Here is a 13,945-nt window from a genome sequence, read left to right on the forward strand (position 1 = left end):
ATCATTGACTATATTTCCTATGCTGTGCCTTTTATTCCCATGACTTATTCACTTAACTGGAAGCCTGTATCTCCCATTCCTTCTGGCCTATATATTTGCCCATCCCCTACCATCCTTCTCTCTGGCCACCATTAGTTCATTCTCTGTATTTATAGATTTGATTCTGCTTTTTGTTTACTCATTTACTTTGTTTTTTAGATTTCATATATTGTGAAATCATATTATTACCCTTAGCAAAACACTATCTAGGTCCATCCATGTTGTTGCAAATGACCAAATCAAACCAAACCAAACAAAACTCAACCCTTTTAATGGTTGCAGAATATCCTATTGTAGATTTTTTATATAAATGGTATATATATATATACACACACACACACACACGCACACACACATACACATACACACACACACACATCTTTATCCATTCATCTATCAATGGACACTTAGGCTGCTTTCATATCTTGGATATAAATAATAGTAAATAATGCTGCATAAACATAGGGAGTGCATATATCCTTCTGAACTAGTATTTTTGTTTTCCCAATATTGCAATTATTGGATCATATGCTATTTCTATTTATGATTTTCTTGAGGAACCTCCACGCTGTTTTCCACAGTGTCTGAACCAATTTACATTCCCACCAGCAGCGCATGAGGGTTCCTTTTTCTCTACATCCTTGACAACACTTATTATTCTTGTCTTTTTTATTTTATCCATCTGACAGGTATAAGGTGATATCTCATTGTGGTTTTGAACTGCATTTCTCTGTCAGTTAGTGATGTTGAGCACCTTTTCATGTGTCTGTTGACCATTTTAATGTGTTTTGGGGAAAAATTTCTACTCAGGTCCTCTGCCCATTTTTCAATATGATTGCCCCCTACCTTTTTGGGGGGACAGGGGTTGACTTTACAAGTTCTTTATATATTTTGAATATTCACCCATTGTCAGATATATCATTTGTAAATATCTTCTCCCATTCAGTAGGTTGCCTTTTTGTTTTGTTGATGGTTTCCTTCACTGTGCAAAAGCTTTTTATTTTGATGTAGCTGCAACAGTTTATTTTTGTTTTTGTTTCCCTTGCTTTAAAAGACATATCCAGAAAAATGTTGCTACAGCTGATGTTAACGAAACTACTGCCTGTGTTCTCTTCTGGGGGTTTTACTGTTTCAGGTCTCACCCTTAGGTCTTCAACCCATTTTGAGGTGGTTGTGTGTGTGTGTGTGTGTGTGTGTGTGTGTGTGTGTATAGTGTTAGAAAATGGTCTAATTTCATTCTTTTGCATATAGTTCTCCAGCTTTCTCAGCACATTTGTTGAAAAGACTGTCTTTTCCCCATTGTATACTTTTGCCTCCTTTGTCATAGATTAATTGACCCTGTAAGCATGGATTTATTTCTGTACTCATTAAGACAAGTGCACACCTAATCCCCTTCACCGATTTCAACATTCCTCACTCCTACCCCAACTTTCCCTCTGGTAACCCTTTGTTCTCTGTCATTAACAGTCTGGTTTTTGGTTTGTCGCCCCCCCCCCCCTTGTTTGTTTCTTAAATTACACATACGAGTGAAATCATATGGTACTTGTCTCTGACTAACTTATGCTGCTTAGCATTATACTGTCTACATTCATCCATGTTGTTGCAATAGGCAAGATTTCATTGTTTTTTATGTAGATGCTAAGAATTGTTAAAAATTCAATGTAGGCCCTACCTTCAGGGACTTCACAGTCTAGTAGGGAAGACAAACACATAAGTCAGGTACAGGCTGATCATATCATAATAGAGATATAAGTATGCCACAGAAACCAGAAAGGACTTGGTGTTGACATTTGTTCACATTAGTACTACATAACCAACAAAGAATTGATTAATAAGAATTTTAAAAATATGCAAACACCTTGAGGCATAATATGATGAAAAACAGACCATAAGATCCAAGATGCCTACTCTAGGGAGGGCTGGGGCAGGATAGCAGTTAAGTTGCCTCAGAATCAAATATTATGCAAAGATTCCTTCTTTATGTCATTCCTCTGACAAGGTTTTTCTGAAGAGAGAAGGAAGTGTCAGAAAAGGGATATGGGGAAATTATTCTGATATCCACAGAGGCAACAATTATTTTCTCTGTGTAAAAAAACAAAAACAAAACAGTAACAATAGAAAGATTACATTTGTGTTGAGATGCATCAAAAAGTATCAATTAACAAGAGTAATGATAAAAAAAAAAACAAGCAAAAAGATAAGAAACCCACTGCTAAATTACTTAGTCAAAACTTAGATATTTCTAAAACAGTGAATGAAAGATGGCAGTATTTTGAAGGGTTTGCAGTTAACACACTATAAATGTATTTTCTTTTGTAGTTGGAGAAAGTCGTGGAAAAATATAAAGAATCTCATAGACGAATCCTGGAACAACTTTTAATGGCAGAAAAATCTCATAGGCAAACCATATTGGAGTTGGAAGAAGAAAAGAGAAAACATAAAGAATACATGGAGAAGAGTGATGAATTCATAAGCTTACTAGAACAGGAATGTGAAAGGTAAGGCTACTGTGGACATGACAATGATCCATTCTGCAAACTCTTACTAACCTTTCACTATGGGCTCAACATTGTACCAGGGATACAGGGATGAATATGACATAGCTTCTGCTCTTAAAGATCTCATGGTCCAGAGGGAGGAAGAGGATGTGTTTAAAGATAATTTGAATATAAAGTGATAACCAGGTATGATAAAAACTATGGAAACATAAATGCTGGGCACCTTATTCTGCAAGGGAGTGCTTTGTGAAAGGGGCAGAGGAGGTAACAGGGGTCTAGTCCCTATGCAAACAAGAATGGAAACTACATACAAGGCAGGGGCAGAAATAAGTGTCACAGCATAGAGATAAAATAGTATGGGTAGTGAGGGAACTCAACATGACTACAGTACAGGGTGTAATTGCAGGATGAGAAAAGGAAAGGCTAGCCACAAGCAGATGGATTTTATACTGTTGGCAAGAAGGGACAAATGACAAATTGTGAGAAGAGGAAAGAGCTGATCAGGTATGATTTCTTGAAGAACCATTAAGGCAACATGGAGTAAAGACAGGAGCTTTAAACTAGGGGAAGGTATAAGTTCCAGTGGCTATGGGGTTAGAGAGAAGAGGGTATGAACAAGAAAATACTTATGATGCACAGTCAATACTAATGAGTGACTAATGAGACTAGAGAGCAGAGGAAGAAATACAAGGAGTTTTGAGAAGCACTCTGGGCTAGTCACCAAGGTACAATACATAGGAATGGTGCACAGCTTTTTGCTGGTGGAGAAGATGGCTCTAAAGTGGGGGCAGGTCCTGTTTTAGACATGCTGAGTATGAGGTACCTGGTGTATTCTGATGTCCAGTGGGGAGAATGATATATCTAATTAAACAACATACAGTTGGAAATATGGGTCTGGAAAATGTTGGGCCAGTGATGTGGATTTGCAGCTGGTGATAGCTGAAGCAATGAGTGCTGGTATGGTGAGGAGAGAGAATTCTGAGAAAGGAACTCCAGAAGAATCAATGGCTCGCTGTTTTCTGAAGAACTAGAAGGGAAAGAAAGCAAAGAAACCAAACAAGGAAAGACTTTCAAGCAATACAGAAAAGGAGAAGAAAATGTCCCAGGACTTTGCAACAAGGAAGACACTGGGAAACTTAATGAGTCCTTTCAATAAAACAGTGAGGGCAGCAGCCAAATAACAATGCTTTGAAGAGTAAATAAGAAACAAGAACGTGGGGCGCCTGGGTGGCTCAGTGGGTTAAAGCCTCTGCCTTCAGCTCAGGTCATGATCCCAGGGTCCTGAGATCAAGCCTCACATCGGGCTCTCTGCTCAGCAGGGAGCCTGCTTCCCCTCCTCTCTCTCTCTGCCTGCCTCTCTACTTGTGATCTCTGTCAAATAAATAAATAAAATCTTTAAAAAAAAAAAAAAAAAGAAACGAGAACGTAGCAGCTTAAATGTGAACTATTATTTTGAGAGGTTTGGCTGCAAAAAAGGAGAGATTGGTTGGTAAACATTTTGTAACCATATGAAGGGCAGATTATTTTGCTCAATTTTGCCCCTCTGTTCTGAATCACCTTAGAAAATATGAGCCTTCATTTGAAATGGAAAGGACAATTAAGGCTCTATACTGATAATACAAAGATAGAAAAGAACCTATCATTGCAATATCAAATTTTACTGAACTGCCATTTCACTTCTGTTATTCCATGTGTACTTCTGAGTTACAAAGCTAATGGTGCTGCATTCTAATAATCACAGAAAAAAAATAATGATTTTTCTAAAATATAAGTAGTCTCAGTGCTTTTTTTAAACTACTTATAATTCATATTTTAGCTAGGTAACTGAAGTTACACAATAGCTAGGTTAATGGCAAAGTTTCATTTCTTACTTCACGGTAGACAGTTGGTCTGATTCCCAGAGAATCCATGGCCCTCACATCCAGTTACTTTTTTTCCACATTCATCAGGAGGTTTGTTTTCTACTCACTACATGGGGGTGGGGGTAGGGGTGGGGGGAGTTGTTACCTTGAGCTTCATGAACTTGAAATATCTTGAGGGGAAGATTAAAGGAGTATGAGAAGTCTGGCACCAAGGGAAGATTTGACTCAGACATTACAATGTAAGATTTGTTATTCAATGAGACAATGTTATATTAAATATTATTTCGAACCCCTGTGGTTTGGCACCCGTGGCCTCATTTGGCCTCCACATTTATTTGGCACTAACTTGCTGAACACAGACACTTTCTTTCATCTTTCATTATTATGAACATTTATTGACCACGGTTAGAGTGCTGCTTGCCATAGAACAAAGAAGTACTGGTTGTCCCTCTCCAGAGGGCTTACCACATTAACAAAGAAGGCAACACATTACAGATTTAGGGTAGGAATGTGGAGGGCTGTCTGAGGTACAGTTTTAACATTCACTGCTGTGCCTCAACTATCTTCTAGTGGAAGGCTTAGGATGACATCCAGAAATAATGCTGGGAGGCAGATGAAGATTATTTAAACTAAGAAAGGGCAAAGAGAACAACACTGAGAAATGGGAACAAAAATTCAGTGGGAATAAAGGCCATGAGCTAGAGGAAAAGGAAAACAGTGAGACAAATGTAAATTGTATCCCATGGAATCAATATATTAGAATGGAATTTCTACATGTATCAAGGGGGCTTAAGAGGAAGAATTTAAAAGATCATGTTTTTTAGCCTTTGGACACAAAATTTCTTCATCTTAAAGAATAATGAAAGTGGGGCTCCTGGGTGGCTCAGTGGGTTAAGCCTCTGCCTTCGGCTCAGGTCGTGATCTCGGGGTCCTGGGATTGAGCCCTGCATCGGGCTCCCTGCTCGGCAGGGAGCCTGCTTCCTCCTCTCTCCCTGCCTGCCTCTCTGCTTACTTGTGATCTCTGTCAAGTAAATAAATAAAATCTTAAAAAAAAAAAAAAAGAAGAATGAAAGTGAACATACCATTGCCAAAAATAGGAAAAAGTGACTGGAGTGACTCTTATTCCTATGTAGCAGCCATTCCAGAAGATATGAAAATCACCTATTTCTGTTTGCCAAGGAACAGCTTTCAGATGGAACTCTTGGGATAAGAGATTGTTAAATGTATTATCAACTCACATGATATACAGACAATTCTTGCCCTATTCTGCCCATACAACACCACAACTCCCGTTATCTTGGCACCCTTGTTGCACTGGTCCTTCTTGCTCCCCTACCTTCAACAAGGAGACTGTGGCCTGAGGACTTCTCCCTGCTTGAGGGCCATTTGCATCAAAATATTACATGAAATCCACCTAACAAAACAAAGTGGGTAAAACTATAATAATTGAGGCGGTGCTTCCACGAGTGAAATACCACTCATTTGCTTCATTCTCTGACAAGGGACAAAACAACATGTGCACCATCATGGAGTCTTTTTAACTTTATTGAGAGTACTTCCCCTTGAGCACATAGCCACTCTTCACAAAAGCAAGATGAACTTGTCTTAAGAGGTCAAAGAATAATGTTGATTTCCTTCCTCAAACAAAGTAATAGAAGCCACTCCCAAATCAATGACCCTCAGTACAGAGAAACAAAGACAGATATCATAATCCCCACAAAAAGGGAGTTGGGTGAGGATAACTATAATAGACTATCTGACTGAAACTCTGAAAAAACACTGCGAATGTTTCTCGGTTGGTAAGTGTTGGATAATATCTGTATGGAAATAAAATAAAAATTAAGAAATACATGATTGAGATAAGTTAAAGAGACCTTAGAGGGTATAATAATGGATTTCAAATTTAGGCTCAATTTCTGTGTTTTCCTGGGAGAATGTGTTTTATGTGGAAAACCCTAAAGGAGACTGATGTCACAGGTTTTTAGGCCAAAATGTTTGCCAACTGATGTAGTTGTCGTAATCAGTAAACAATTGGTTTTCCCACTGAGGGAGGATGGGGGCAGGGATGAGCTCAGGAAACCATTCCCAAGCATGTTAATGCAAAGTTTCCTTTGCTGTAATCTGGGCAGTTTGGTCTGTCCATAAGGTGACATTATCCACATTTCATGACCACTTTCTGTTCACTGACCAGTTCCAGTGTGTGGATATGTGTGTCACTGATGACCTGAATTATGTACTTGGCTGAATTACAAGTGGAGTCTACGTGAAATGTTTTATATAAAAGCGATGCCAGTAATTTTTGACCTTTCTGGATGGCTTCACAGGAAAGCCAAAACAAAAATCACTTTTAGTCAGTACAAGTTTGCAAAATTTTCCCATAAGTGAAATGCCAAATCTGTCTGTACTTTCAAAAAAGCTTACATAATTTCTTTTTCCTTTTTCAGTTTCAGTGGGGGAAAAGGCTGTGAAGAAAAAAAAAGTTTCCTTTTTTTTTTTTTTTGACATCATGCATTATTTTTTAGAATACAAAAACAAATCATGTATATTAACCATACATGTTATTACATTTTGGGCCTTGAAGTAACCATTAAAGTGGGAAACAAATATTACGGCAACTCTGTATAAAAATATGGCTTCAACCGTGAATTTTTTTTTTTTAAAGCCTTAAATTACTTTTCATAATATCTTGGCCAAATAGGTTAGCATTGATACTCTGACTTCATAAAGCAGGAGTTCAAATGCTGGCTTCTCAAAAGCCACATAGTGAAGAAAGAGTCACAGGTAGAATTTCTTGTTCCTGTCCTGCCCAAGAGTTTCTAGATAGAACAGTGGCCCTGGAAGAAGAAGGGTTGTTAGAGTAAAGTCACCAGGGACCCAGCTTCAAGGGTTGCTGCCCTGACCACACCTTGGGCTAAGTCTTTTGTTGTTTAGGCTTTAGTGAAGAACAAAGCACTTCTACCTCTCCTTTGGCTGAGGGAACTTTATAAAAAAAGATTTCCATCATCAAACCTTTCCCATTATGAAAGGCCTATTTTGCAGATGGGCATCAGACAAAGTGACTGAAAAGTCGAGCCATATTCACCTTCTTGTTAACTGAGGATATTTGAGTACCTTAAAAAAAATAATAAGTTTTTTAAAAAGTTTATTTATTTAAGTAATTTCTACACCCAATGTGGGGCTCAAACTCATGACCCCAGGATCGAGAGTAGCATGCTCCTCCAACTGAGTCAGCCAGACATCCCTATATGTGAGTACTTTTAAAGGCTTTTGTCAAAAACATCAAATCTTCTTTTCAGGGGCTTTGGCTCTCTCCCTCATATATATGTAAATGATAAGTATATTTATCTAAATTTTTAGTTAATTAGTTAGCTAGTTTGTACTGCATGCCATTCATTCAATCACTCGAGAACAACCAACCGCCAAAACAAAAAAACCCCAGCAACAACAAATAATGAAATGTGTGCTACATGCCAAGTACTATGGAAGACACTAGGTGAAGGAGGTAGATATGGTTTCCACCTGTATAAAACCCTAACTAATTTGTGCATGTGTAAAACAGAGACACCACTGCAGACTTTAAGGCTTGATACTGAAGCTTCTAAGGTACTAAGCAATCATGATGGATAGGGGAAAAAAGGCACCATTATGGTAAAATGACATAATAACTTGAAATGCTCATGAAAATAGAACATTCAGGAGAAATCAACAAACACATTAAACTAGAGTACTTTACTGGAGAATTCAATATCTTGCAACCATTGCCATTAGAATTTTTAGCTTCTTTGGTCTTAAATCTCAGCTTTTAAAGACTCTCCCATAAAGTATGACACAATGGGTATAATGTTTTAAAAAATAAACTAAGTCTACTTAAAAAAATCTTATTTAGAAAGCCAGCAGTTTTAAATTTCATGCACACTAAACTATTGTTGTAGAATACATTGTACTCAAATGCAATCATTTCCTTTCCGTTTTCTGGCAAGGAGTTGTATGTATTACATATTCTCAAGACTATGTCTTGCAAGTAGTGAAATAGATGCCAGATCTCCATTTGACCTTTGTCATGGGTATCCAGCTCTTTACCAGAACAAAATGGAGACCTAGCATAAACATTTACTTCAGCATCATAATTCTACAGAGTATCACAAGCGTTCATACACCCCAGACCTAACATAGGATCTGGGAAGGGATGCAGAGAAATTAATTACCTCATAAAGGTACTGAACACAATTTAGAACTGTACACCATAATGTAGCTTTCAATAGATGTCACAGAATCGTACCTTGCCACTACACAATTCAGTGCTTTTCATATAGCACCATTTAATTACAGAGGTCAAAATTCAGATACAGTAATGACACTGTTTCAACTTCTGTTCTCTCCCAGAAAGCTGAGCCAAATTTTACAAATAATTTTGCATCTGTATTTGGATAAGCAATGATTAGTGAAGTTATTACTCACAAAATAATATTATACGTGTCATAAAGCAGTTAAAGAGGAAACCTAACAAACACAGCGAGGGATGAAGCAGGAGCTTGGAGATAGGGGACTCTCGTCTATAGACTAGATCTGTAGATAGTGTGTAACTTTGGACAAATTCCATTTCTCCAATCTTGTGTATAAAACAAATGGGACAGACCATATGATATGTATTTCTCTTTCAGATCTAAATATCTGTGGTTATATGATTGCTATAAGTAAGTACCTTTTACTTTAAGCCTATGATTCTAACTCATACTATCGAAAGAGGCCAGTGAGGATGACAGTGTCTTTACCAACTTCAAATCCAAGTCTGTATTTCCATTCTTAAAGGATATCTAGATTTAGGTACGCTGTACTACTTCTCAAATGTCACATATCCAAATTGAACCCAGTATTGCCTTTGCAAATCCAGGTCAGTTTATAATGTTTCTATTCCTATTAATGCCACTACAAAGAATTGATCAGTTGGATAACTACAAAAAAATTACAGAAGTCTCTGAATCCTAAATTTAAACTAGAAAAGACCTAACAACCTAGACCAACCTTCTGATTTTTGAATTGAGAACAGTGAGGCCCATCAAGTCCTAGATAAGAAATCACAAAATCTTGCTGCTAAATAGTAGTAAAACCAGACCAGAAGCTAGCTCTCCTGATAGCATATTTGGTGCTATTCTCCCTAGAATCATTATTATATGCTGAAGTTTTGTGCTTGGAGTTGTAGGGGGTGGTCCAGAAGAATTTTAAGACATAATAATAATACAATTGAAAAGACCAGATACTCACAAATAATATGTAGATGATTAAAAGAAGACTGAGGTGTTCATTCTGTGGTACTGAAACTACTGTTGCAATATTATGGAAAGTCAGGCAAAAAGGGTATTAAGGACTATAATTATTCAACAGCCAGCTTAGGCCTAGGAGAATGGAGGGCATACAGTAAACACTGGATAAACATCCAACAGGCTCACAGCTACTAGTTTAACAGCCCTACAGAACAGGAAGCCAAAGACAGAATGTGGAAAGGTGACCTCAAACTTGTGTTCCACCTGCCTATAAAATACCAAGAGAAAGAAGAGTCATTACCCCATGTCAAAATGGAAATTTTTGCCTCATAAATGGAAATTAAGGTGGAACATTAGAATGAAACTGTATCCTGCATTTGCAACTTGCAGGTAACTTTTCTTGGCAAGTGTATTATTCCCTCATGAGAAGATAAAGCCAAACAGCCAGCTATGAGGATGGAGATGCCTGGCATAAATGATGAGTAAATGAGGAGTAAATATCACTGCACAAAAAAGCATTTTCTTAGAAGGGTGTAGGCTATTGGAGTTAAAAAGTATAGACTCTGGAGTCAGAATAACAAAAGTCTAAGCCATGGTCCCATCCTCTCACCAGCTTTTTGACCCCCACAAAGTACTTAACCTATTTAATCTCAGTTTCACTATCTGTTAAAAACAGATAAGCATATCTTATAAGTTCTTGGAATTACTAAATTATAAAATGCATAAAAGTGCTAAGTATGGTGTCTAACACACAGGAAGCACTCAGTAAGCACTAGCATCTTTCTTCACATTTGCCTTTTTTTAAAGGTGGTTTTTTTACATACTTGGTGACACATTGGCATTTTTCAGATTTCCAGGGAGGCATTTAATTAGATCCTATACTGACTGGGGGGGGGTGGGTAAGGACGTGATGATGAATAGGAGCTTTCAAGGGGTCATACACTTCAGCATAGGAGGGACAGACAATAAAACAGTGCAGTGTTGTGTTACAGGCATGATGACAACAGAGAAAACTGAGGCTGCACAAAGGAGGGATCACTCTCTAGGGCTGCTCATACCTTCTTTCCTTCAGAGTAGAGGTATTACTAAACTGCCTAATGATCTAATACTGTAACACTGAACAGAGCAATACAGTGCTCAAGGAAATTTTTTTCCTTTTAACTACAGAGACCTATTTCCCTGTTTTGGAAATCATTTTAATTAGAAAAAACCAGAAATGCTAATGCAGTGGTATCATGAAGAGGACACGCTAGCATATATATGAAATTAAGACTCATGCAATATGGCAGTTTTTAAGTGCACCAAAAGATTCCATTGCTCCCCTGGCCTGCCAATGTCACAAGATCCCCATACAATCACATCATCTGGCCTAAAATGATTGTGAAGAATCAAATATTCCCACTATTAGGTAAGGGGCCTACATATGATTTGTTTTGTTCATAGTTTCTCCTGCAAGGTCCAGAGTATGGAGAAGTACAATAAATATTTGTTGAATAAGTGACTGAAATGTAAGAGAAGTTGTTAAACTTTAATCTATTATTTTATATTAATATCTTATCATAAATTAGCTTCTGGATTAATTCTCTTTACTTAGTCCAGCTTTGGAGAATAGTATATGTATATTACAAAAGTAGATTTTAATAGGTGAAGAAGAACAAGCTTGAGAGCTTTGGGGTTGTACCCATGAGAGCAGATATAAAAGAAGGCAGGTCCTTTATCAAGGTACTAGAAGAAAGAAAGATCCCAAAAGGGGATTTTAAAGTTGAAGAACAGTGGAAAAATTAACCACAAAAAAAGCTAAAAACAACTCTCTCAATTCCTATTTTTCACAGTTGTCGTACCCTATTTCTATTCATTAAAACATTATGAACATCCTCCTAAATCACTACTTCTCTACACCGTAATTTTTAAGAGCATGACTTCTGCTATATCATACAGATATAATTTATTTAACAAATTCCCTATTGTAGGCATTTATATACCTTCCACTTTTTCACTTTTATAAGGAAGTGACTAATAGCCTCATACTTCAACTAATTTTTACACCTTCTTAATTGTTGCCTTAGAATAATAAATCCTTAGATATGGGTCAAAAGTTATGAACCTTTTAGGGATTTTGAAAACTGTAGCTAATGTGTCCTCTATAAATAGATTGTTTATATTATTACTAGCAATGCAGGAGTGTACCCATTTCTTATTTTGTAACTTTGCCTGGGACTAATCTCGAATCTGACCTCATTCTAAATATGTCTTGATGTTAAAAAGTATGTAAAGTGGATGTTAGTAACATGAATCAGACTTTCCCACTGACTTGGGCTTTCAGAGATGTGTTACTTCTGAAGGAAAAAATTCTAATATATCATAAAAACACAAACCTAACATTTTTCTTGAAATAGTATTTTGCTGTTGTCAATATAATTTCAGTATATTTCCTCTTCCCTATAAAATTCAGGTTTGGACTTCCTAAGACTGTTTGGGTTTCTGTTTGCTTCTTCTCTAAAAGATCTGAACCCTCCTCTTTCCATACAATCCTATGCCAGCCAAGCTTTCGAGTCCAAATCCAGGATCCTGGCAATAGTTTATAACACAGTACTGACATTTCATGGTCCTGACAAGTTTGATCTGTTCAACATCGTGGAATCCAAAATTCATTTTGTCAGATTCCGCTTCTGAAAATTTAGTTGATTTGAAGTGTTTGAGAATTTCATGCCAATCTCTCCTATTTAACTCAATTTCTACTTGGAAATTCTTGCTTCCTCACATTTCCTATTTATCATGCACATATATTTATGCCCACAGCATTTTCCCATTTGTTTCAATGAATTTCCCAGTAACAGCTTAAAATATTTGAGATGCCTGAAAACAGGTAATTTATATTTCTACAGAAGATGTTTCAGAAGCAGTGCCTAAGTGGCTTGGTCAGTTAAGTGTCTCTCTTGATTTCAGATCAGGTCATGATCCCAGGGTTTTGGGATTGAGCCCCCATCTGGCCCCTTATCAGGCTCCGTACTCAGTGCAGAGTCTGCTTGAGATTCTCCCTCTCCCTCTGCACCTCCCCCTACTTGAGCACTTGCTCTCTCTTTCAATATATAAAATCTTAAAAAAAAAAAAAAGGAAAAAATGATGTTTCAGAAGAAACATGTTAGCAGAATTTATGAGGACATTATGTTTTCTCAAAAATAAGTAATTTCTAATTTACAGTTTTGTCACTTTATATCATGCATTAAAAAAAAAAAATGGAGCAGAGGGAGAGGGAGAGAGAAAATCTGAAGCAGGGGTTGATATCATAACCCTGAGATCATGACCTGAGTGGAAATCAAGAGTTAGACACTTAACCAACCTAGTCACCCAGGCACCCCTATATCATGCATTTTTGTTTTTTGTGTTAACTAAATATGACATTCAAGACTTGTCATGCCATAACAAACGGTGGAATATATATAGTAAAAGAACACTATAGAAAAAAGAAGCACATGTGGCTGCAACTACACTGTTTAGTGGACACACCCTTCAAAGAAATCAGAGATCTCAAAACTGAATATTTACCAATAGTGCCACCAGTGAGGACCCAATATAAATGACAATTAAAGAGAAGAAAAAATTTCCCTGTGAAGCACATCTGTCATTTGCTTTATGTCAAATTACTTCTTTTCTAAACAGATTTGCTGACTAATCGCATCTCCAGCTAATAATCTATCCAAGAACATGCCAGTTTTTCGATAGCCATACCTTCAAACATGATACTTTAAGCTGTTAGGACAGCATTTCAATTAAATGAATGGTCTTTTTATGTGTTTATTTGTGGAGATCCAGATGGAGAACTCCTGTGGCCTCATCATGCAGAAGAATTCAGTGGCTTATTCTCACCATTCCTTTGAGGGCTAAGATTTTTATCAATAAACAAAGTAAGAGGCACAGAATAACAAAAATGTTGGAAAAAAAAATCACTCAATTTTCATCTGTGTTGAATTCTAAATGAGTCATGCCTCAGTAATAACAAAGCAGAGCAAATCAGATAAAACTTCATCACAAAAAAAACCTCTGGATGGCAGGAATTAATTCTAAACTGGAAGAGTTTAATCTTGAAACACGCTTCCCCGTCTCCTCTAAATAGGCCTGTATTTTTTCAGACTAATTTTATCTTGTTTGTTAGGGAAACATGAGGGGCAGTCACTTAGTTCCCACCTTCAATTCCAGAAAGAAAACTCTCAGAAATCCAAGGAGATTTGTGGTTTCAGAACAATCTTTTCTTGCACCATGGCTGAGCACTCATAACCTACCAAAT

At 37.1% G+C, this 13,945-nt stretch overlaps 2 protein-coding genes across 3 annotated transcripts in view; one reads left to right on the forward strand and one right to left on the reverse strand.

The window, feature by feature from the left end:
• The window catches only part of LOC111148649 (cms1 ribosomal small subunit homolog (yeast)), a 382,522-nt gene that overhangs the window by 263,725 nt on the left and 104,852 nt on the right, over nucleotides 1-13,945 (reverse strand). The gene's annotated exons all lie outside the window — the stretch shown is intronic.
• LOC111148632 (filamin A interacting protein 1 like) overlaps nucleotides 1-13,945 on the forward strand; it is a 113,242-nt gene that overhangs the window by 4,865 nt on the left and 94,432 nt on the right. Inside the window, exon 3 of the mRNA XM_022505381.1 lies at nucleotides 2,359-2,537. Coding sequence (XP_022361089.1) covers nucleotides 2,359-2,537 — 179 coding nt within the window. The remainder of the gene's footprint in view (nucleotides 1-2,358; nucleotides 2,538-13,945) is intronic.

This window comes from Enhydra lutris, unplaced genomic scaffold (genome assembly GCF_002288905.1).
Source record: "Enhydra lutris kenyoni isolate GAN:26980312 unplaced genomic scaffold, ASM228890v2 scaffoldscaffold2, whole genome shotgun sequence".
NCBI classification, from domain to species: Eukaryota; Metazoa; Chordata; class Mammalia; order Carnivora; family Mustelidae; genus Enhydra; species Enhydra lutris.